The 25,898-nt window shown below is 41.8% G+C and overlaps 2 protein-coding genes and 1 pseudogene across 2 annotated transcripts; all 3 read right to left on the bottom strand.

Moving 5' to 3' along the window:
* Positions 1 to 7,265: 7,265 nt before the first annotated feature.
* Positions 7,266 to 8,886, bottom strand: LOC136281888 (uncharacterized; annotated as a pseudogene).
* Positions 8,887 to 15,566: 6,680 nt separating this feature from the next.
* On the bottom strand, positions 15,567 to 16,097 carry LOC136281887 (uncharacterized). Its single transcript, XM_066168925.1, has one exon. The coding sequence runs from the start codon at positions 16,095 to 16,097 to the stop codon at positions 15,567 to 15,569; it is 531 nt and encodes a 176-aa protein (XP_066025022.1).
* Positions 16,098 to 16,627: 530 nt separating this feature from the next.
* LOC136281886 (uncharacterized) lies at positions 16,628 to 17,590 on the bottom strand. Its single transcript, XM_066168923.1, has one exon. The coding sequence runs from the start codon at positions 17,588 to 17,590 to the stop codon at positions 16,628 to 16,630; it is 963 nt and encodes a 320-aa protein (XP_066025020.1).
* Between the last annotated feature and the right edge of the window lie 8,308 nt (positions 17,591 to 25,898).

The raw sequence follows: 25,898 nt of genomic DNA, 5'->3' as shown, positions 1-25,898 counted from the left end.
GTACTCAAGTATTACGACATCAATGACACTCCTCCAGAACGGACAGCCAGTTGCCTTCGCATCGCGAACACTGTCTGCAGTTGAACAACGGTACGCACAAATAGAGAAAGAATGTCCGGCCATTGTGTTCGGTTGCCAAAAGTTCTCACAGTACATCACAAGACGAGAGTCACCGTCGAATCAGATCATAAGCCGTTGCAGTCAATATTCAAGAAATCGCTTCTGTGTGCGCCAAGCCGTCTCCAAAGAATGATGCTTCGGCTACAGAGATACAACCTTGAAGTGGTCTATAAACCAGGAACGCAGATGTTTGTGGCCGATCACCTGTCCAGAGCTTTCCTGAAAGATACAGGCCCAGAGGACGAAGAGTTTCAAGTTTTCGCTCTGGAGCTGGAAGCGATGAACCCGTTTGATACCATCAAGATAAGTAGTGAAAGACTGCCCCAGCTTCAAAAGGCCACCGAACAAGACCCGGTCATGCAAACTCTCAAAACTACCATTCTGATTGTTTGGCCAGAGAGGAGAGAAGAAGTACCAGTCCAGATTAGAGAATTTTGGAATTACAGAGAAGAACTAACACTTCACAACGGCATCATTTTCAAGAATCAGCGAGTCATCATTCCAAAAGCTTTAAGGCCAGAACTGACCGCAAGAGCTCATTCCAGTCACCAAGGAATTGAAGCCTGTCTACGAAGAGCAAAAGATGTAGTTTTCTGGCCCTCCATGACCAAAGACATCAAAGAAGCTGTTGAGAAATGTGAGATATGCGCAGTATTCCAAGCGAAGAACGTCAAGCAGCCAATGCAGACACATAAAATACCTGATCGTCCATGGAGCAGAGTTTCGTCAGACCTGTTCACTCTGAACGGCAAGGAGTACATTGTGCTTGCAGAAAGCTACTCAGATTTCATAGAAGTTGGCGAGTTAAAAGGCACAACTGCGAGCTACATCATAGAGTTCCTCAAAGGTCAATTCAGTCGCCATGGCATACCTGATGTATTTGTTACCGACAATGGACCGCAGTACTGCTACCGAGAGTTCACAGAGTTTTCCAGAGAATGGGAGTTTAAACACGTGACGTCATCACCTAAACATGCCAAATCCAATGGCAAGGCCGAATCCGCAGTCAAAGTGGCCAAGAAGATTTTCAAGAAAGCTCACAAGGACAACAAAGACCCATGGCTTGCGTTATTGGATCAACGGAACACACCAACACAAGGTGTGAACTCTAGCCCTGTACAGAGATTGATGTCCCGAAGAACACGTACATTGTTACCGGTATCAACAAATCTTCTGTACCCCAGAGTAGAAGAAGGAGTCAAAGAGATGTTGAAGGCCAAGAGGCAGACAGCTAAAGGCTATTACGATAGAAGTGCCAAGGTGCTACCAGAGCTTGAAATAGGCCAAGAAGTTAGAGTAGCTGGTCAGCGAAACAAAGTCTGGGAAGCTGGCACCTGTGTCCAGAAGCTATCAGATCGCTCATACCTTGTTGAAGTCAATGGAAACACACTACGTCGAAACAGACAGGCATTGAGGCCCAAGAAAGACACCCAAATGACTGGTGAGACTACTATTGCTGAAACTAAACCACCCTCATCTGTGCCTGCAGAGACAGAAGGACAAACAGCATTGAGGAGTACCAATCACAGTGATGTGACCACACCAGTTAAAGTCAGCGATACCCCGCAGCAGAATCTTAGTGTGCCACTGAAATAAACCCGTACCAGAATTGTGAAGGCACCTGTGAGATTCAAGGACTATGTCTGAGCGTCTAAACCAGTTATGGACACTGAACATGAGACACTGAACATTGAGACACTTTTTTGCTGTTGTTTATTTGCTTTTATTTTTACTAGCATGAAACTGTTACATGTACAAGCAGATATTTTTTTTTTTGTTAAGTGCATTTTGGACACTTGTCATGATTAGGTCATTATCGTTATTTTTTTGTTTAAAAAAAAAAAAAAAAAAAAAAGGAAGATGTTTCACGATACGCGAACTTCCGGTGTTCGCCATAGTTTCCGGTTTGTATAAATTGTCAATCAAATAAACGTAGTTAAGCTTTTCACAAAATGGCGTGTTCACTGTGAAACACAAACAGAAGTTGCTGCTTAATTTCCCTCGCTCATTGCTGAGTCTTGCTACAGTCAACAAGCTTGTCTACTAGTTTTTCTAAAGCATCAACTGCTTCCATTCCTGATGCTGAAAGTTATCAAGTTCTTGCAGAGACTTGCGAACAGATGAAGAACACACGGTCCAAACTCTCTGTAGAGTTCTCTTCCTCATAGGCTCAAAGTTGGTTTCACAGCAGTATTGTTGATATTATTGGACAATACGCTCTGGTATCATTGTTCTGATAACATTGGGTGTTTTATGATCTCGCCAGTCGACAATTTTAGATTTTTTTCCCCGAAAGGAACATCTTGAGTAACGTGTGGACTCGTTATGAAAGAAACAAATGTTCTAATCTTACAGGTTCAATTCTTATTCTCCTTTTTTCCTGGTTTGGGAGAGGAGCCGCTCTTCCATGTATCAGGCTTCACGAAAATCCCGCTTCTTGCTAAGATAAGTTCAATCTTTGTCTCAACACATGAAAATTGTAAAAAACGCTTGGGGCTTCCTCTGCGCCACAAACGCCACCTACAATATCAAGTAAAGATTAAGACATTCTTTTTCTGTTGGAGTTAAAGCAACCGTTGTCTTTATTCCCTTCACCGACGATTATTACGCTTTTGTTTTTTGTTTACTTTCGTTAACTGATCACATTTGTTTTCCGTGGGAAAATTGTATCGTTATTTTCGTTCGATAAGGTTTTCACTGTTTATATTTGTGAAATTTTGTAAAGTCTATTTCTTTGTTGTATCGTTTTCGTTCATGATGGCAATATATTTGTTTTTATTTTTTTTTTAGAGGGCACGGTAACGAATCCTGTAATCTGATTAGTTCTTTACCCGGTCAGTATTTTCCTATCTCTGCCCACGGGCCACGGTAACGCTTTCGTGAGTCGCCGAGTACATCTCAACTTTCGTTGCCATTTTTCATAAATATATCTCGTTTTGCCGGCTGGGCAGTATTTTTAAGCAAACACATCGGTCACTACCTCAAGCCGACTTATGAATCCTCTCTTTTCTCTCTCTCAAATCACTTTGGTTGACAAAAAAATATTGGTTCCAGAATGAATTTGTATCAGAATGAATTTGTATAAGCAATAGTGTCACTACGTTGGCAAGCGGCCTAAAAACCGTCTGCAATTGATTTTAATCATTCACAAAAAGTACCTTGAAAGTTAAAACGTGAGGTATTTGGTTACAGGTAAACTGAACAATGGAACTTTCATTCATTCTGAATTTTCTCAAACAATTTGTTCGTAGTGAAAGAGCGAGCGAAGTTTTAATTTCATTTCGACAATAAATATACGCTCTCGTTGAGTCTTTCCAAGTCCGTTCAGTTTGGACATTTGGACCATAAATTGCACAACAGAAACTGAAGGAATTTATTTAGAAAAGGCCGCATTAAATCCCCTTGTGTCTCGTTGGAGTGTGCCGTTCTTATTTATTTTTTGTGGAGGAAAGACCAGATTTACACACGCCGTTGCAGCAAACAAACGAGCAAACTCTCACAACTTCAAACTAAAAAATTTGAATTTACTCACAATTACTTTCCTGGCCGTTTACTTAATGAACAGAGGTAAATTTTTGTACATGAATGAATCGTCGATGAGAGTGATTAATACTTTCCGTTAGATCATTGACTGTTTTTTAAAAAACATTGTCGTGACAGACCTTGCCAAACTAGTTCCGTTGTTTTTCAAATCTTCTTGCACTTTTTTTTCTTACGCGCTCTCTAATTGACAGGTGTCAGATTGTGACAGATGCTTGTAAAAGTAATGTTTCAAACTTTATTTGGAAGCCTTTTAAATCACCTTTATCATTACGCAAGTGAAAATGTTTCAGTGAAGCATCTCTCTTTAACCTGTATCACCTTTACTTTAACTACCATTTACTCGCTCAAAAATTGTTCAGTTTATGAAAGATCTTGCCGTATTTATAGCCCTAAATCATTCGGGTTCTTTTAGAATGTATTTCGTTGAGCTAAAAAAAAATATATGTTATTTACTGGCTATGGGTCGGTCCGTATGGTGAAAAACTGTGACCTCGGCCTTGAAAATGCTGCGTTCGGCGATCGAAAATGAGTGCCTGCGAGCTCTAAATCATGCAGTTTTCAGGTCGTCCTTGCATGAACTAAAATGCAACAGCAGGACTTCTCTAGCTATAAATATATACACGTGGCCTTCCATTACCAAGTTGTAGTGATATTTTTTGCATCGTGTCCTTCCTGACGAAACCACGGGTTAATTACCAGTGGACGTGTTCGCCATATTTAATTCATGATCTATATAAGATCTATATATGTTATTTGCCGGCTGGGACCAAGACCTCAGTCACAGTTTTTCACCATACGGACCTCCCAGCCGGCAAATAATATATATAGATCTTATATGTGAGGCAGAATGAATTGTTTGTTGATCTCGTTAAGTAAGAGATTATCATATGTCACGCAGAGTGACTGGAACCTGTGAAAAATTAAAATCCGGCAAATCGCTAGCGTTACCTGCCGTTTTGTACGGGACCCTTTTTGTGTGGGACGTCTAAAAAACCAAAATTAGGATCAAACTAGACTAAACGTAACTGGGTTGTGACACGCTGTAGAAAATGACAACAACAAGTAACTTTATTTTACTCATCCCGGCTCAGTGGCTTCAATGAGTTACCCGGTCGGCCCCCTTCACACCAAATTGCAAAGGACAGTATTTCGAAAATATCTTCCAAGCGGAATAACAAGGGCCTATAAAAGATTTCTTAGGTAAGGAACTATTGATGTCAAAGCAAAAATAAAAAGCTAAGTGCGGCTGCGACTCAAACAATGCTTTGCTTGTTTCATTGCAATGTTGATTTTGTTCATTTCAATATGGCGCCATTTACAATTTTAGCGAAGTTTGGTTGGTTGGTACATCAAAACAGCAGAAGATGCCAGAAAAATGAAACGATTAATTTGAAGACCCACCTTATAAGCCCTCGTGATAGTATTGCTGGAGATTTTGAGAAACTACCACATGCATTTTTGCCACACTACATTAGGCCGGGTTTGGCATGAATTAAATATGGCGAACACGTCCACTGGTAATTAACCCGTGGTTTCGTCAGGAAGGACACGATGCAAAAAATATCACTACAACTTGGTAATGGAAGACCACGTGTATATATTTATAGCTAGAGAAGTCCTGCTGTTGCATTTTAGTTCGTGCAAGGACGACCTGAAAACTGCATGATTTAGAGCTCGCAGGCACTCATTTTCGATCATGCAATTAGTATCGGTTTATTTCCGTTAAAATGAATATTTACAGAAACTAACCTCACTTCACTTTAAGTAGTACCTATAGCTACCTGTAGACAAAAAATGGGACGAAACGGTTTTTTGACCATGTCCGCGATTTTGTTATTTTTCTTTGATTTTTAGAGACATTCACTCTTAAGTGGTAAAGCATATAAAGTATAAACCAAAAGGTTGTAGGTTCAACTCCTATCAGGAGCACTTGCAGTTCTTTTTTCACCAAGTACGTGTATACCAGTGCCAGTCCTTGAATAACATCTTGAGGCTGATATGTTTTGTTAAAAGCCTGTTAAGAACATTTCACTTAAAAATTTCAATATTGGCTACCTTTCAGGCTTCCCTACATCTTATATTTTCCAGTCAGTCAGAGAGTGATAGCTTATATAAATAATTTTTTATGAAATATACTGATATGCTACCTTATGCAGCTAAAACACCAAAAGCGATAAAAAAAAATGTAAAGGAGGATACTATGAGGAAAGAAGTAAAATAAACTTTACCATGCAAAGGAGGCTTCCTTACTAACGGCTTTCTGTGGCCCAAATCTGAGGAGAAACAGGAGTCTTTCTTTAATATTCTTCAAACAGTCTTCAGGAAATGCTTTGATATTCATAGACATGTCAGAATTGGGCAGCCATATACATATGTGTGATTTGTCAGTAATAACGAAGGGGAGACTAATGATGCAGTGGGAAGGAACAAGGATGGAATGACAAAGAGTAAGAAGAGACTTTTATTAATTTTCTAATTTGCGTTAGAATGTCGGTAGACAAGACAGAGTACGAAGTTGATGATCTGTACTATGGCTGATAAGACTTTTCAGAATTGACAGTTCCTGTAAGGGGGATGGAAATGTGGCTGGTTTAAAGGTTGTCACAGTATATGACATTGTATTCCTTCTTTTTTTTGGCTCTATTCCTTTCAGCCAGCTTCACAAACTTCTCTTTCCTGAATTTCAGTTCTTCCTTGAGTACACTGCACCATCCACTAAAATCAGTTGCCTCATATCTCTAGATCTTTTTGTTGACAATCATAGCTCTCATATCTAAGGCTATTTTTTGCTGGGCAGTCAGAGGTGGTGTATTGACAGAGATTAGTTTGCCATGAGGTGAAAGAATGGATAAAGAGATTATTTTTTGTTGGGAATATGTCAAATTTGGTACTTAATCAGATTAAAGGTAAATGAGAAAAATTTTAAACTTCACTAAAACCATGGTAAAATGACATATAAAAAACAGTTTAAAACAGTTCTGTTAATAGAAAGGACTAACTTATCATCCTGCTCTTTCTGCTGTATTTCAATTTCTATCTTCTCACTGGATATCAAACATTTATGGAAGAGGTAAATTCACACATCTGCTGAGGTTCTAAAGCTTATATGATCATATTGCATTGTTAAGAAGAGTGGGAACCAAAATTTGTATATTTTTAGTATAAAAAAACCTTAATCTGATGTCATTCCATGGAGGCCTGGATCGAAGGAAAGGTTTGACAGAATGGTAATATGGTTGCTACCATTTTAAAAACAGAAGAATATCAGGGGTGAATCTGAAAATTCCAGAAAGAGGTGGCTGTAGAAATTGTGGCTAGAGTGCACTCCTCCTCTCTCCCACATGCCCTCCATCCAAAAAATTCACGTCAGTCAAGATCCTGCTTACAACATTATGGGAGCATTAGACCAAAACATAAGGCTTCACTAGGCAATATTTAAGGTTTTTTAATGATACCAGAAAACCGTGTTGGAGTGGTAAGCAAACTATTCACAGAGTGGTTCCATTGCATTCACAAGGCCTGTTTGTGTTTCACAGTGAACACGCCATTTTGAGAAAAGCTAAACCACGTTTATTTGATTGACAGTTTATACAAACCGGAAACTATGGCGAACACCGGAAGTTCGCGTATCGTGAAACAAGGCCCACTAACAAAGATGGCAAATCTCTTCTCTGCAGGAGGTTAATGAATGTCATCCTTCTCTAGTTACGTTTAGCATAGTTATCAATGACGGCATCAATTCAAGGATATGTCCTTGTGAATAAAGAGCATCAACAGTGCAGTTAAGCCTGTAACTTCCAAGATCTGATTATTAATTCTCCCCTCCTGCTGCTGCACATTTCCTTGTAAATAAGTTGCAAGAATTTGGTGTTAGATCGCGATAACAACTTCTACCTGATGCATTTGAGTATTCTCATTACTTGTTTACTGGATAGTGCATGGATATTTTTGGAAGAAGTTAATTGTTTATTACTTCTGGGAGTAAAATGGTTATGCTTTCTTCTCTCATGGTGTTGTGATAAATATTCTTTGCATAGCCTGGTGAAGAGTTGCTACATTCAACAGTTGCACTTTTGACTGGGGTAATCAACAACAGGTGCACAATTGTGTGGTTGCTGGGTAGAGGCTTGAGCTGCAGGCCTTTAATGTCTCTTGCAATGTTATGGGTGTTTGAATACTGTTGATTCCAGACATAAAAGAAAACATTGACAAACACATAATTCAAGACAAGGAATGGATGGTTTTTTCAGCACAATATCACTGCAAAAATGGTTGACCACACTTAAGTATTAACAGGAAATACCATATCAGAGCAGCTTCTGCAGCTCCAGTTCCTGTGACAAACTGTTTGGTGATGGCAGATTGGTAGAATAATGCTGGGTAGGTTTCTCTTGAAAGAACTTGTTAAGCTTTTGCAAGTTGGCAGGTATCAGTAATAGTTAAGGTAATGCCGCTTCTGATGGTCCATTAAAGCGAGTGTTTATTTGCTCCAACAAGTTGTCGAGGAAGGTACGAAATATTGCCCTTTGAAAGTAAGGGACTGGTATCCTGGCATTGGTATTATTTAGAAATGTCTGTCTATCACATGTGTGAGAGATGTGTGCCTTACGTATGCCTTTTTCCCCATCTTTTTCGTCTTTCATACACCAGACTAGCAAATGCTGTTTTTGCATTCCTGTGTAGTAGTTTCTGTTTCACGCCATGGGTTGGGGTACTACTAGGGTTGAAGACACACCGGAAAATAATGTCTATGGAATCTACCACTTGTTTTTGAACTTTAATGTCAAAATTTCCGATCTCGCGACATCAAGTTAAATGTTTAGTTAACTGGAAATAAAGGCATACCCTGGTACATTCCATAGCTTGTGAATTGACTCTAAAAGCTTGATAAATTGCATCTTATCAAAAATAAAATTAACAAATTTTCTTCAACAAATGTGAACTTACTTACAATTCTGTAAGGGGTAATCCTGTTTATGACAGCTATTTTCCTATCTTATTTGAAGAATAGGTGTAAAACACTGTTTCCAATAACTGGATTCTTTCTCAATTATCCTAAATTTCCCTTGTGCTTACCAGGATCTTCTTTTGGGCAGGAAAGCAGACCATAAATGTCCTGGTGATGTTGGACCTCTTCCCAATGCCCAGTATTTTCTCTGACCTCCAGCTTGAAGATGGGTTAACCCTTTGACTGGGTGGCCTCTTGGAGTGAGAGAAGGTCATTAGTAACCGTTGCGCAACACTTTGTGAATCATAAAGTATAAAGTCATTGCAATAAAAGATGTTATAATATTGATGCCGACACCTTCAAGAAACAGAAAAAGAGTAATAAATATAGTGCCATGTATTTGTCAAATCAATCTTAGGGATTCCAATTTTTGTCAAATACTTGTGAAAAATTGATGACAGACATGACGTGGCGTTTCGTCTCGGCCAAGAGACTCATCAGATTCCTTTGAATTCATAAATTTAGAGGTATTCCAATTATTCTTAAGAAAAATTAATCTGTCAAAATTCTTTGATTTCAATTGAGACCTTTGAGCAGTAACGATATCACCTGCTGTAGAGAACACTCTCTGAGGAAACTGAAGTAGCAGGGATGCAAAGATACTTTTTAGCTATACTAGGTAATGAGGGATATCTTTCATAGTTTTGATGCCACTAGTTAAGGGGATTTTCTGTAGCATTTATGGATGGCCTCTTCTTGTACAAATTTGTCAATTTGTCAATTTTGTCAATTTAATTACGCCGTGTGTAGACACGGGGGTGAGTTTTTTCTCACCAGGATTTATACGCCGGGTGTGGTCCCGGGGGTGAGTTTTCTCACCAGGATTTATACGCCGGGTGTAGTCCCGGGGGTGAGTTTTTTCTCACCAGGATTTATACGCCGGGTGTATTCCCGGGGGTAGTCCCGAGGGTAAGTTTTCTCACCAGGATTTATACGCCGGCTGTAATCCCGGGGGTGAGGTTTCTCACCAGGATTTATACGCCGGGTGTAGTCCCGGGGGTGAGTTTTTCCTCACCAGGATTTATACGCCGGGTGTAGTCCCGGGGGTGAGTTTTCTCACCAGGATTTATACGCCGGGTGTAGTCCCGAGGGTAAGTTTTCTCACCAGGATTTATACGCCGGCTGTAATCCCGGGGGTGAGGTTTCTCACCAGGGTTTATACGCCGGGTGTAGTCCCGGGGGGTGAGTTTTCTAGGCACGAAAAGAGAACCCGCCGGGTATATTTGTTGAAAGATATAGATACGCCATGTATTGTTACAAGGGCAAAGACTCATTAGGTATGCTCCGTCAGGGAATATATCTTAAATTCGCCGTTATGAGGTGAATTTGTGATTGTTATCAGCTTTACTAGTCATGGCGTGTTTGTTGATTGGGAATTTTTCTCCTTTTTAGAAGTTACAAGCTGAAGTCCTGAAGTTGAACCAGACAGTTGAGACAATGACTAGATCATCTGTGGAGAACTCCTTAATGAAGATTATGGCCTACGCATCTCGTCCCCTTCCAGATTTCAAGGCCGGGAGAGAAATGTCAGAGATTTCCCGAGAAACCCGGGAAGGCCTATGTCGTGTTTCTACTGTGGAAGACTTGGCCATATTAAACGATTCTGCGAGGCAAGAAAAAGGGATCTTTCTGGGAACATGGGGTTGCAGAAGAATGGCACGTCTCCAGCGTCAGCCGCAAAATAAAGTGTGAACTTTTCGCAGACAACACATGTTGAGCTGATTTAGGTTTTCTGTTTGGGTAATAAACGTATCTTCAATTCAGTCATGTCCTATGTGAGTGTTTTCTCTTAATTTGTAAGAAATTCGATAGTCTTAGAGTTTTGATAGCTTTGAAAACAGGGTTTCTAGTTACCCTCCCAGGATTACTGGGTCAGAGCTGTCATCTCTCTGCTGACTACTTTGGGGTTTTACCCGTGGGAATAATACCCTTTTCTCTTGATGTTTTTCCCTAGGAAATCATTTCATGGGCTTGGGAATATGACAAGAACTTCGATAACGCTATCACTCATGGACAGTTTGGGGTGAATGCAATTCAATGGGTAGACTCCATGGGGAACTCCATAGTGGTCAACGGCGAGATGACGGCACGTGAACTAATGCAAAAGGTCACGCGTGTGGAGCAAGGCGAGATTATAAGGGATGTAAATGAGTTGTCCTTCCGAGACCCCAGTAATTTTAGAGCTGGAGAGCTTCACGCTCACTACTCGTTTTGGGAGAAAGTCGCGGAACGATGCCCTAAAATGGCGACTCAAACCGATGTCTTGGATTGGATCAAAAATAAAGTTTCTATTTTTCCGTACTTCCAACATTTCAGGGGCTCGTTTAAAGGCGAACAGTATGATTCTGACCTTTTGTTCGCTTTGTTCAGGAAACTTTGATTAATCGTCTGGGGACTGGGGCGATATCTTTGGTGGGGAGAGTTGGGAAGGTGACACCGCCCCATATTGTACTACCTCTGACTGTTGAGCCGTCAAAGCCCCGCCTCTGCCATGACGCGCGCTATTTGAATCTCTGGATGAAGGACAATCCTTTCTCTCTGGATACCCTTAATGATTTGCCTCGTTATGTAACAAAAGACTCTTTTCAGACTGTGTTAGATGATAAGTCTGGGTATGATCACATTTTGCTTACAGAGAGTAGCCGTCCTTTCTTTGGTATACAATGGGGTGGTTGGTTTTTTACGTACAATACCTTACCTTTTGGCTGGAAGGTTTCCCCTTTTATCTACCACACGACAGGTCTCTTTGCAACTGGTTTTTTCCGTTCAATTGGCATTCCATGCCTTCTTTACATTGACGATCGTCACAATGGCCAGCTTCAGGTCTCGTTTGAAAAAGGAGAATACGGTGCCTTGGCCACAGCAGATGAACGCAATTCTGCAGCTGCTAAGTCTGCCATTTTCCTGATTGCCTATTATTTAATCAGACTGGGTTATTTCCTTGGTCTTTCGAAATCTATTCTGATCCCAGCAAAGATTGTCCCGTACCTTGGATTCATGGCAGACTCTTCAAGAGAAATGTTTCATTTGATTCCAGAGAAGAAAGAGAAATTCATTGCCCTTATTCATGAGATACTTGGGTTATCTTATGTCTCCGTTAAAACGTTGCAACGCCTTGTGGGGATATGTGTTTCCTTCGCTAGAGCGGTGCCGGCGGCAAAGCTCTTTACAAGAGAAATGAATGCAGCGATCTCAAAGGGCCTACGTTCCCAGAAGCTGATTTTGTTACGAGGTGCTCTGCGAGAAGAGATCGCTCATTGGCTGTTCCTTGAAAACTGGGATGACCCAATACCATGGCGCAACGAACGCCATATTCAAGTCTCTGTGGCAACGGACGCATCCTCTTCGGGATGGGGAGCTACGATTGTTTTTCCAAATCACCGTCAGATTTTTGATTATTGGTCACGGGAAGAGTACACATGGGACATTGCAACAAAGGAAGCCATGGCGATCAATAAGATGTTATTATCGTGCTCGGATGAAGTTCGTAATGCGCGTGTCGATGTGCAGGTTGATAATCAAGCCGTTATTCACGCATGGACCAACCAGGGTGGAAGGAGTGCTCAGCTAAATAATGCTATGAAGGTGTTATTCTCAACCACTGCTGCCCTGAATGTCCTGTTGCGTCCTTTTTATGTCCGATCTGCGGATAATCCAGCAGATGGTCCCTCTCGACACAGATCCTCTTCGGATTACTGCCTTACAGGTAGTATGTGGCAAAAGGTTCAGCGAGAGTTTGGAGGCTCTACGGGGCACACGTTTGACCTGATGTCGTTAGATTCCAACGTACAGAAGGACTTGTCTGGAAATAGTCTGCCTCAGTTCACTCCGGTCTCTTCTCCAGGGTCTGCGGGTGTTAACTTCTTTGCTCAGGATCTAAAAGCTTTTGGGTCTCTCATGCAATGCCCATATGTTTTTCCACCTCCGGTCTTGGTCGGTCCAGTCCTACGCTATCTTCGGAAAATGAAACAAGCATGCACAATCGCGGTCCTGGACAGTTACCCTAAAAAATATTGGTGGCCTTTATTACATGGTCATGCAAACAAAGCAGTAAAAATGGCTTCTATAGGGGATGACCATGTACTTCTTGTACCGTCGAATCAGGGTTGGATCCCATGCCCAGGCGGAATCCCGGGAGACCTTTGGGTGTTCTCGGTTATTTTTTAGGCATATTTTATTGAACTTAGATTGATTTTCGTAGGAATCCTTTTTCTCGAGTGTACCACTAAAACCTTTCTTTTATATTCTCCGTTGTTTAGGAACTCCCTTTGGTGGCAAAAATATTCGTACCATCTGTTCGCTGTCCTGTTTGTAGCCGTGCCAATGATAGTGACTTCAGGTTTTGCCAGCACTGTGGCTACAAGAGAAAGATTTTTTCCTTAGTAAGGAAGAGTGACACATTAAAACTTGATCTTGATTCTATAGATAAATGGTTGCAACAATTATTGAACTTTGATCAGGCCACCAGTTACTCGAGACAAAAGGATTCTCTACAGAAGGAATTAGAAGCCTTTTTATCAGCCCTACCAGGACATGTGTCTTTAGCTACTGTCTCTCCCCGGGATATATGCCGTTTTCTCACTTGTAAGGATAAGGATGGTCGAACGCAGATCCACCATAATGGGAGTAAATTTGTTGGGCAACGGGGTAAACAAACTTGTGGTTGTCCTCTCCGATTATCTTATAAAACCGTGGATTCATATATTGGAAAGCTAAGACCTTTTTTTCATGCCATTGGGAGGGATGGTGAATGGGATAAAAGGCTGGGACTAGGCAATCCCGCAACAGATAAGTCCGTAAAGGACTATCTTCGTGTGGTGACTGCGGAGCAATTAAGGGCATGGGTAACCCCTAAGCAGGCGACGCCTTTCTTTGTTGACAAACTTACCCAGCTTTCCCTTTCTTGGAAAGGCGCCTGGCACAATCCTCTAATAAGCCGTTACAATGTTTCATTATCGCTCGGGACCAGACCTACTTCAAAACCGCTTTCTTCAGTGGTGATCGCCCCGGTGACCTGGGCCAAGTTAAGGTGGTTGAAATTTTGCGCTTTCCCAATGATGATGGGTTTTTATTCAATCACGTGTGGGGGAAGACCCTAAGGGATGGTGACCAAAATGTTTTTGGAATTAGAAGAAATCCACAATCCGTTATTTGTCCCATTAGAGGTATTGAACACTATGTTGATATTGCTCGGGGAATGCAGGTTGACCTTACCCTCGGTTACTTATTCCGCCCAACAACACCTGATGGTGTAATATTAGATGCCCCCCTTACTTCAGCTACTGCGGAGGCCCGACTTAAATTATATTTAAATGAAATGGGCGAGAATGACGGAGAAACATTGCATGGGTTTAGATCAGGGTGCGCCATAACCTTAGCGCTGTCAGGGGCAGAATTAACAGAAATAATGGATCATGTTGGTTGGAACCGTAGTCACACTGCGTTGCATTACCTACAGCTAGCGAAGGTGCTGAACCCTTCTGGGGCTTCTGCTAAACTAGCCTCCAGCGAAGTGATGAATGTTAATAATACATGGACGGAGATGAATGAACTGAAGCGCTTCCTTTGCGCTTTACCATCTGTTAGCCCACAGAAGAGACCTTTATCAGACTGATAAGTAAGGCTAGCTATGTACTAGACGTTTTTGTGATCTACCAACATACTGTGTTTTCTTTTAGTTTTGGGTAGGTTTGGGAATTGCAAGGTTTGGGAAAGGTTTTGGGATATTTATGGATAAGATTGATGGTGTTGTAAGTAAGAAGTAGAGGGAAAAGAGCTTGTCATGAAATTAAAGATGAACAGTATGGCGTGAGTGGCACTGTGCAATATTATTTCCCATATCTTATTTCAACTGAGCATGAATAGAGTGTTATGAAATAGATCACTGCTCTTAGCGAAAAAAATAAGGAAGCGGCAGCACAGAGCGACAGAAGGCGGCAACGAAATGACAAGAAAAGCGCTAATGAAACAATAAGTATAATTACAGAGTGAAAAGACTTAGATAAATGGACTCCAAACACGCAAAGAGAAAAAGAGAAGAAAAGAAGAAACCAACTAGAAAAAAATGTCGCACTTAGGATTTACATACCGGCCCCTAAGTGCGGAGTGCATGCGAGGCACATATTATAACTGAATTAGTTCTAAGTGTCTCTTTTAAGAGTCCTCGATAAAATGAGGTCATGAGATGGACGAAAGCCATTTCGGCAAGAAAGCTCAAACCTCCAAAAGTAGGCAAAGTTTATCAATTGGTCTCTCCGCAACAGTTCCCTTTACTTTCACCTTGAGACGTCGAACCAAACCTTTCTTGTCGGGGAGAACTATAACAACCCTACTAAGAGGCCACGTGTTGCGAGGTGAATTTTCTGCGCTGACAAGGAAAATATCTCCAACGGCCAAATTTCTGCGGGGGAAAGTCCATTTCTGTCTGCTCTGGAGCAAGGGCAGATATTCTCTAGACCATCGTTTCCAAAAAATGTCGGCAAGATATTGCACTTGTCTCCACCTGCGATGCGACAGAGAATCCTCCTTTTGGAATAACCCAGGGGGCATCTGAGGTTCTTATCGCAAAAGGAGCAAATGGTTAGGTGTTAAAGGCTCCAGGTCTTGTAAATCGCCTGAGACTGTGGTGATCGGGCAGCTATTCAAGATACTTTCTACTTCGCAGAAAAGAGTGGCTAGGCTTTCATCGTCGATGGTTTGCGTTTGAAGCAATGCCGGTAGAATCTTGCAAGTAATGCGAATACAGCGCTCCCAAACGCCTCCGTAATGTGACCCATGTGAGGGGTTGAACATCCACTTGACATTCTTCTGTAATAGAGCTTCATGGATTTTGTTGTGATTCCATGTGTTGATGGATTCCCTAAGTTCTCTCTCGTCTCCAGTGAAGTTGGTACCATTATCTGATCTGATCTCTTTGACTTGGCCCCTTCTCACTATAAATCGTTTTGATGCCATCAAAAAAAGAATCCGTTTCCAAGCTGTTTACAACCTCTACATGTACCGCACGGATAGCGAAGCACGTGAAAATGACTCCATATCTTTTCATAAGGCTTCGATCACGGCGCACTTGGAAAGGACCAAAGCAGTCAATCCCAACAGATGTAAAGGGTGGTCGGCCAGGAGTCAACCGATCAACAGGGAGGTCAGCTATTTTCTGTTCGCAGACTGGGCCTTGGTGGCGCCGACAGTCAACACACTTGGAGAGTGCTCTTCTTATGACGGAACTGGCGTTGATACTCCAAAACTTCTCGCGCGCCAAACTTAAGACAAACTTTCTAACAGAATGCCTGGAAAGCAGATGATAATTCTCAACTATGAGGTTGGTCACGTGGTCGGTCTTGGGTAGGATAATCTGATGCTTGGCTCCAAATATTGTGAACTTCTGTACCACTAGTTCTAGTTCTAGTTTTAGTTCTAGTTCGCGCATTCTATCTCATCAATGGTGATCAAAGGCAGAGAGCTGATGGGAACGGTTTCAACCGACCTCACTGGTTTCTCACGCTTTGCCAATCTGCGCAAGTTTTCGCGTTACTGTAACAGCCACGCAACTGACTTTGTCAGTCGATGCCAGGAAGATGAAGAAGCATCCGAGAAATGATGAAAATGGCTTGATCTGACTTGATCAAAACCCACTGGCTTCAAACAGTGACTTACTGTAAAAGCTGAGAGCTTTAGAAGATCCGCTAACCAATTCTTCCAATGTGAGGCACGCTCTGGAAAATCAAATGAGATCAATTCAAGACGTTGACGCTTTTAAAAAGTCACTCAAGTGTATTTTTAAGCCACGTATGTTATAATGATGTACTATGTAGAATTTTTATTGTTGAAAATATGTAGAAATCTTACATTAGTCTTCTTATAATTAGTTAGGAATTTAGTTTTATTGGATTTAGTTAGGAATTTAGTTTTATTGTCCGTACACGACCACATCAGCTTTTGCTGAATTTTTTATCGTGTTTAAATAAATGCTGTTGTTGTTGTTGTTGTTGTTGAGCTGTACTCATCTGAGATCTCATCATCCCACTCTAACCTTATGCGACACAGATCTTGCATAATTTCTTTGGCATTGAGTACGAAGGGTGCAAGGAAACCCAAGGGATCAAAGATACTAGTGGCCACGGACAGGATACCTCTATGCGTGGGTGGACGGGAGTTTATATAGACTTGGAAGCGAAATGAGTCGGTCTCCACACACCGTTGCACTCCAAGAGCTCGCTGAACTGGTAATTCTTCCTTGCGTGCGTCGATGTTCTTGATGTCCTTTGATCGCTCCAGCTCAGGAGTGGTTTCAAGGACGTTGCGATTGTTGCTGATCCATTTACTTATCTTAAAACCACCGCGTGAAAGTAAGGCTTGTAAACTGTCACCGTGCTGGATAGCGTCTACTTCGGAAGGGAGGGACTTTAAACAGTCGTCCACATAAAAATTCCTTTTGACAGTGTGAATGACGCTTGGAGGAAAGCTGTGCTGATTATCTTCAGCTGTCTTACGGAGCGCAAAATTTGCACAAGCTGGTGACGAAACGGCTTCAAAGGGGTGCACGACCATTTGAAATTCTTGCGGCTCACGTGCCAAGTCGCCGTTTTCCCACCAAAGAAACCTTAGAAAGGAACTGTCGCAGTCTGGAACTGTAACTTGGTAGAACATTGATTCTATGTCAGCTATTACTGCTACCCTGTCTTCCCGAAATCTTGAAAGAACTCCCACCAGTGAGTTAGTCAGGTTTGGGCCCTTGTATAACATGTCGTTGAGGGAGTTACCCATGAATTTGGCTGAACAGTCAAATACGACCCGAATTTTCCCCGGTTTGTGGGGATAATACACTCTGAGGTGGAGTATGTACCAGGCTCTGCCTTTTTCAAGGCCATCGTGATCAGGGAGAACTTTACGTGCATAACCCTTAGACACGATGTCTTCCATGAAGGCTGTGTAATCTTTCAACAATCTTGGCTCCCTCTCGAGTTTCCTTTTCAACCAATTTATTCGCTGCACAGCCTGAGAAATGTGTTTGGTACTGGGGTCTGACGATTTTTGAATGGTTAAGAGATTTCAGTGCCCATTTCTCAATTCTACTGACTTTTCGGCGCTTTGCGTAAAGTGACGTTGTACTGTGACATCTCTGTTTTATCGTTAACGATAGAATCAGTGAAATCCTGACTGTAGAATTCCTCTACCGTCCGTTACAGCTGAATATCTGCCTTTGCAAAGAATCCTGATGCCTGCGAATAATGACGATGACGACCTAAGGGTCCGTCGACCGCCCAGCCAATACGTGTTTTTGAAGCGTACGGACCTCCGTCTTGACTGTGCTTAATCTCAAGTGGATCAAGTACTTGGGGAACGTCACTAGCAATCAGGAGACCAACCTCGGCATTTAATAATAAGTTCTTATATAGCGCATTAAAATTGAACTCTATGCGCTTAATGGACATAAGGAAGGAAGACTCCTTGCAGGTGAGGCCACTGATCAACGTCCTCTTGAGTTGGAATGTCGTCGCTGCATACGGGAATCTCTGGCCTGGTGTACAACGTTGGGAGGCTGATCCACTCGTTCTCGTCCAAGTCGGAAATAAGAAGATCGCGAACAAGGAAGCTTTCCATTGCACTGTTTTTCTTCTCCAGGGTCGATAAGGATATCTTGACCTGCTGACCGTTGACTTCTAATTACTTCATCAGAGATTCGGTACAGAAGCTTGAGTTGCTACTATGGTCCAAAAAGGTGTAGGTGATTACACTTCTATCTGTATCTCTTGCTCTCACTTTGACTGGTATCACGGCCATGGCTGTCTTGCCACTTTCATGTATGGTCTCACTTTTAGCACCGGTGCCTCTGTTTACCATGCTGCTACGAACTTGAGCGTCAATGTCATCTTCTGTGCCAACACCGACGTCTGCTGTATGTCTCACGGGGACTGGTGTGTAGAATGGAAGGGTGCTTTCTTGAACAGTCTGCAATTTTACAGGTCTTTCTCTGAGGGCAGAACCTTGAAATATGCTGATTGGAGAGGCACCCGAAACACAGTTTGTTGGATGCCAGAAACAGAATTCTCTCTTGATACGGTTTCCATCGCAATGGCAGACAATCTTCAAGGGCATGGTTACTGTTACAATAGAGACACTGACGCCTTTCGCAGGAGGAAACAGGATAAGTACTGGGTGCTCGTGCCTCGAGAGACTGCAAACTCTGTTGCAGGACCATCTCGCTAGGGGGGTATTCACATCCGTCCACTTGCGTTAGAAAACTGAGATTTTCAGGCCTTTTTAGGGCTGTCTTGCCACCAGACAACCGCTGATCTGACGGTGGTTTAAAGCCGTCAAAGATCCTACCAAAGACTGGATTGGTTGCTATACTAGCTTCCCGATCGAAAAAGGCAACGAGGTCACTAAAATCCACGGGCCTTGACTGTAACTCCATAATATCATTGGCTGTACGACGCCATTTCTCTCTCAAATTGTAAGGAAGTTTGAGCACTAACCTTTGAATGTTTCTCGGCTGATCGAACTTCGAGCTATATGGGCTTCCCGTCAGAGCGTTTTTACAGCTTGCTAGGAAGATCGAGAAGCGGTCTAATGCCACACCATCCTCGGCTCTTATGTTTGGCCACTCTAAAGCTTTCGTCTCGTAGACAGATGCTATGCAGGATTCATCGCTAAACTTCTTTCTCAGGAGCCTGCAGGCAGGCCTTCATCCGGTTGTAAGTGGTGACAGGACCGTACAAGTTCTTTAACGTCTCCCGCTGTGAACTGCTCCAGGTAGTACAGCCTATCGGTACTGCTAGATATTCTAGACTCAATCCAACTTTCAAATGCTCGAACGAAGGTGCGGTACTTAATGGGATTTCCATCAAAGACAGGTACACGAGGTTGTGGAAGTTTGCTTTTATTTTGGTTTAGTATTAGCAGCTCTACTATCCTTTTCTGTTGTAGCTGAAGGGCGTTCTGTTGTCGTTGTAACTCGATGGTCTCTCTCCTCAAATCTTCTGCTGGCGGAATAGGGCATATTTTCTTTCCTCACTTTCAAGGTAAAGGTGGCACTTAACGATGCCATCCTCGTCCAGAATCTCGCTGCTATAATCGTTGTGAGCTTCTCTGAGTCTTTGGAAAGCATTATCCAAATGAATGAGCTTCTCTTTCACTTCATGAAGGTTCCGATCGTCAGATATCAAACCAATAATTTCATTCGATTTGCGGGTAACGGCGGATGCGTGACATGATCTTGAATTTTTCTTCAAACGAATTATTTCCAGCTTAACTGCCTCAAAGTCCAACGTACGATTCGGTTGTCGCACACGGGCACCGACTCGTCGACCAATTGGCTCCGTAAACTGACTAGTCCTGTCACTCATGATAAAACGGCGTGACCCGTTCAATTTTCAACGATATAACTGCACTTATGCGGAACCTGTGGCTGGAATTGACAACTCCGCGCCTTTATACAAACATGATCTTTAGTACTCTACAACTGACATTGGTTGAAACTAAATAAAATAAAAAACGGTTACACTATATGCACCCTAAAAAAATAACGAACCACAAGACTATAAAATACTAACATTGTTACGGCCACAGAAACATTACTCAACTGCTCTTAGCGAAAAAAAAAGGAAGCGGTTATATTACATGATAAGTAATGCAGGCAGCACAGAGCGACAGAAAGCGGCAACGAAATGAGCCAGCCAACTGTCGCTAAAGCCACAGCAACAGCCTCGGCAAGTTCACTTTTCAGTTCAGTTTCCTTTTGCTCGTAGGGTTCCAGCAATGCTTTATCTGAGAAGTGCTGTCTGGAAGGTATTTTATACCTAGGCTCAAGAACATGAATTAGGTTCTAGAAATCTAGAACTAGAAATCCTGAATTTTTACAACACTGAATGAGCATAGATCTTTGACCACAAATCACAGAATTGCACCAGAAATGGCGTTCACCCTGCTTGAATTTTGTGGCAGTCTGGCAGTGAATAACGTTAAAAGAGCCCGCTGGCCTGAATGAGTAGTTTGCTTTATAGAAGCTGTGGTATCTGAGCATTCTGAGGATGTAGACTGTAGACGTTGCTGTGTTTTCTTCGCATGTGATCAGCTAGGTTTGTTATATTTCTGCTATATTTCATTATCATTCGGCCAGGGCACAACTTGCATGCAACTCTGGTCTTATCCACAGGGCTGTTTTCCTTCTCTCTCTAACCTTCAATGTGTTCTGTCCAACAGGTGGTCCGTTTATCGATGATAACAAAGTATTTACGTGTTTTGGCCTGATTCCTGCATGTAACATACCTTTGCAGAGATAATATTACTGTATTTGTGTTTATTTCCATGTGATGAGAGCTAAAAGTTCAGCTAACATAGTTGTGGATATTACTGACTTAAAAATAATTACATTATGAGAATAACGAATATTGAAAGGTAATGGATTCAACATGTCAATTATTTGATGGAAAAAACTATACTTCAAGACATTAGTCCTGGCATATTTCTTCTTTAAAGTTAAAAAGTCCATAGACCTAAATGAAAAGCGGTCTGCTTCAGAGTGGAAATCTAAAATTTTACTGATGTCGATATTTATGTTGCCATTATTTACTTTATACAAGAATGTCACGTCAGTCATTAATCTTCTCTTCTCCAGTGACATGAGGTTTAACTTCTTCAAACGAATGTCATAGGGATCATTGCTCTTTACTATAAATTTAGTTGCTCTTCTCTGTATGCATTCCATTCTTCTATGTAAAGAATGATTTGTAAAATCTGAAAAATTGGGAGATGAATGATTCCAGTATTTGTACCTTGAAATGTTGTTCTGGTATATTGGCGTAAATGTGGTCTATACATGTCTTATGGTTAGTGGTTTTACATGAAATTAACTGGTTGTATCTATGATCCTTAACAAATAAATCATGGAGAGAGGTTCTCTCTAAATTTTTCTGCCATCTAAGAGGACATACGTGCAAAAATCAAACAAAAATGAAATTTTTATGGCAAGGGTCAAAAACTCAAATTGTCTCAAGTTTTGCACGCAAGTAGACCCTTGTAAGACAAGAAAGGCTGTATATTTTTTTTTCTCAAATGTGTTTTTATTTTCGAGAAAAACGAACTTTTCGCTTTCACCCTCTAGAATCGATGGATCGGGTCATGACTGGTCGAAAATTAAACACTTTCGCTCGCTTCGCGTTTCAAAGATATGACATCAAGGGAAATCTAACCAAGGTGTGCTCTTTCATAGACTCTTTGTCTTCTATAAAATGTAAGTTATGTAGGAATTGGTTGCTTAGAAGCTTTTGGTCATGCAAAAAACAATGTGCTCTCTTCCTTTACAAAAAAATATCGGTGAAGAAAACCTATTTTTTCACCATGTGCCATCATTCAGAATTCCACCAAATTACGTATGTAAATTGCCAAAGGAATGATCTTCAAAATGACGTAAAGTTTTCTTTGGGCAAATGTTTTCTCGCGACGCAGGAATCTCTAGCAGTAGAACTTTCTCAGAAACAAATAACATAGTTATACCCCGTGTTGTTAAATTACTTTGTCTTTTATCATTTGAAGTTTGTTTCTGCCGAGATATTCTGCCATCGTTCTGTCTAGTACGATTATTCACCAGTGCCAGTAATGGTATGCGATTAAAAACTATGCTGGTCTCTCGCATACGAATCTTAAGTTTCTGCCCATTGTTTAACTCTCTATATGTGCTTACCTGTGCCTTTTAACTAGCACTCGATAAAAACCAACAAAGTTTTCAAAGGGAGGTTTTTGCTGGAGTTAAGTGGACCAAGTGAGGGCTTGAATGACCTCATTAGCATAATTGCAGGTATGGTCGCTCGACGGTCATTTTTTAAAATAAGCACAATTACGTAGAAAATAAAAAGTCTATATATCCATTTCGCTCTGATGTTGCCTTTATTTTTTACCCAAGTTGATTTCTTCTGCTGGAGTGAAAATACTTTTCAATTACCGCAATGTCTGTTCGCTTTGTGACGTATAGGCAAGACAATTAAATATACAAAACTTAATTAACCGCGAAAGAGTCAATGTCGCTTGTCTTAACTTTCACTGCTCTTAACAGCAAATAACCTTTTCGGCGCTTCTAACAAGTTGTTGCAAATCGTGTCAACAGGACTGTACACCAAAGAATTCACAACTAACAGCAGCTGCAGGGACCATCAAACATTGTCATTCATTCCCCGTTTGCCTGACATTGGCAGCCCATGACAAGGCTTGTTAGAATATCGACATGCGGCTTCTTCCTCTTAAAGTCGCCCTGGGAAGTATCGAGTCCGAAAGAAGTACAAATGTCATTTAACACTTAAGTTGAAAAGTTTGAAAGCTTAGAATTCTTAACTAGTTCACAAATGCTGTAATCGTTGTACAAGATTGGATGTGCGTGCTGAATAGAAATTTCAGACACCACCTTTTTCTTCATTGCTTATAGCTGGCTCTCCTTTTATGCTCTGATTTTCTCATCGTCATCGCTCTGGTTGACCTCTTGGGGGTCGAGACTTCGCTTTGAGGCCAGACGAGAAAAAAAGAAATGGAAATTTGCCTGCTTGTAAGAAACTCAGAGCAGTCAAATAGCTGCTCGCCGTTTTCGTCTTTCTTAGACCTCATTAATCTTGAGACACTTGCAGCATCTGCCTTTTGTCCCGTTTGTTCTCCAGTTTGAAACTTGGCTATCAAGTAGTCCTTTTGCTTCTCGGTGAAACGAGTATTGCGAGAACGACTCTGCTTTAGGGCCCATCCCATTTCAAGGGAAGCTACAGGCGACGACAGGGTGGATTCCGTATTCCGCAGTTCCGGCACAGCACTCGGTCCCTTCTCTTGTCTCAAGTGGCATACCCTAGCACGGTGCGGTCAAGAGTTTCATATTCAAGAACATATTTGTGTCTCCCAAATTCGAGATGCTTCTGTAATGACGAATGGCGTTGATAGGACTTAATGCAATCCTCTTCCGAACAGAAAAAATATTTTTAGTTGTGAAATCGCGCGATTCTCCACTTGAATCATTGGTGCCTTCATCAGAGCTACCTTGGTGCTTTTGAGATGTTTTAGCGACCTCAGCTCGTCTCTGCTTGATAGAAATAAAATTAGCTTTTATGCTTTCGCTTGCTCCACTGCATTTCGGCGTTGGAACTTCGTCCTGGTCAGGAACATGAAACTTGCTCCAAGGAATGAATTTTGCCTCTTCCAATTTTGTAGGATCTCCATACTCACACCTTCCTGGCCATACTGAACGTTGTTGACAAAGCCCACACTATCCCATTTCACTGGCTTTTTGATGGAAGACAAAGAAGGCCTGCAAAACACTGCTTTTACTCCAGGGACACCTCCAAATGATTCTATTGCCTCCTGCATTTGAGATGCCCGACGCTATATCGTGGCCTGAATTCAAATGAATGGCCTTATGGGATTTGATCGTTGCAGCTTTCTGATCGCAAGAGCTCTTCCCTCTTTGGGGATCTCAAAAATTCCATTCTGCGTAGGAAGAGATTGTTTAGCTGCTACTTTGCTGGCTGTAACCAGGGTTAAAGCGCAGTGGTAACACCCGACGTTGTCTTGTCTAAGATAAATGGATTGTAAATGAGGCATGACAACCTTCAGTCGACGAAAGACGGCGTTAAGTTTGGCAAGAACTGCAGAACTGTCCTGGTTACAGGTCTCAAATAAGTGTACAAATGTCATCATCTTAATCTTGCCATCATTTCCCTTTCTCGTCGCAACCGTAATATGCTATGGCAGACCTCTCTTACCAAATCAGTCTGTTTGGCTCTCCCTGAATTTCTTTGGTAGATATTTCATTGCCCAGTCTAAGACCAGTAAGGCAGAAGTTTCATCCAGCTCGTCGATTATTTCTTGTATGGACTCGTCCTGGTTTGTTGAACGCAGAAAGTGCGATTTCCAGGAATTTGTGCGTTGTTTGGACTGTAAAGTCACAAAGACCAAATCCTCTTTCGTATGGGTTGTGCCTCCCACTTCTTGTACAGCTCTCTCGATTTCAGTAACAACAGATGTAAGACGAGAACATCGGTCGCATGTCTGGCTGTGGTTGTGATGGCAAATTTCAAGGTAGTCTGTGTCGTCTGGAAAACTTAGTGCGTAGGCTCGACAATGGTCTGGTACACTTGAGCTCGTTGAAATGTGTAACTATTAATTGAAAACAAAAATCTCGAGTTAGAACGTATGATAATGACTATGGTCCCTATCTATCTGCATGTGTCTTCACTAATAATTCATATCTCTGTATTGTGATCAGAACTGATGAAGCACACTCGATTATTTCTAGTGTTATTATAGTGATAATGGTAATAATGCTAATAATAATTTATAGGGATGATAATGGTACCTTGTAAGCACTCTTCAGATATCTCTTTCCTTCCTTCAGCTGTTCCTTCTTTTCTTTCACCCAGGGTGAGCCCGTCCCACAGTCTTCTCCGAGCTTATCGACAACACTCTCTAAATCATCAAAAGTCTGTATACCTTGCACTATAAAGTAATCGAGTCCCTGTAATGAGTTCCTCACACTAGCAGAGCACACATCTAGAATTTTATGAAGGGTGCTGCGCCCCATCGGAGCAAAACCCGTCTCGGTGCAAAACAGGTTATACTGTTGAATAACTCGCTCCGGGATGACCTTTCTTACCACGTGATTACTGTTATTTTCTTTTCGGATGATAATTTTAATGTCCTTTCACCAAATGGAAGTTCTTGGATAATGTGTTCACTTGTGATGAAATCAAGGAAGTGGTCAAGTTGCGAGGCTGAGACATACATTCTCGGCACACTACGTGTTTCAACTTCAGCATCTCCTTCATACATGTGAGAGTGTTGCCTGGCGACATGAATCCAGGAATCCAACTCTGTAACGTTCGATAGCTAACTTTGTCAACAATAATGGATAGGATTTGCCTTCGTGTGCTCCAGTGGCTCGCATTCTTGTAACATTCTGCTAAGGCGTCAACCAGCGTTAGGTCAACTTCGTCCTCTGTCTCTGCGACGTCGTTTGATATCACTAGTTTATTCAAGACGATTTCAGCGTTCCCAGGTGCAATATCTTCTAGGGCTGTTATCACGACTCGTCTTGCTTTACGAATGTGGTAGCGTTGTGTTCTGCGGGCTATTGAATCCCATGATGTTAACAACTGATGACGTACAGGGCTTATATCCCTACATGCTAGGAATGCATTGAGTTCTTCTCTAGAACTACCTTTTGCCTCTTTTACGCCATCGGAATCTTCGGAGCTCTCAC

Source organism: Pocillopora verrucosa, chromosome 6, assembly GCF_036669915.1.
Source record: "Pocillopora verrucosa isolate sample1 chromosome 6, ASM3666991v2, whole genome shotgun sequence".
In the NCBI taxonomy this organism is placed as follows: Eukaryota; Metazoa; Cnidaria; class Anthozoa; order Scleractinia; family Pocilloporidae; genus Pocillopora; species Pocillopora verrucosa.
This window is presented reverse-complemented; position numbering and strand designations above follow the sequence as displayed.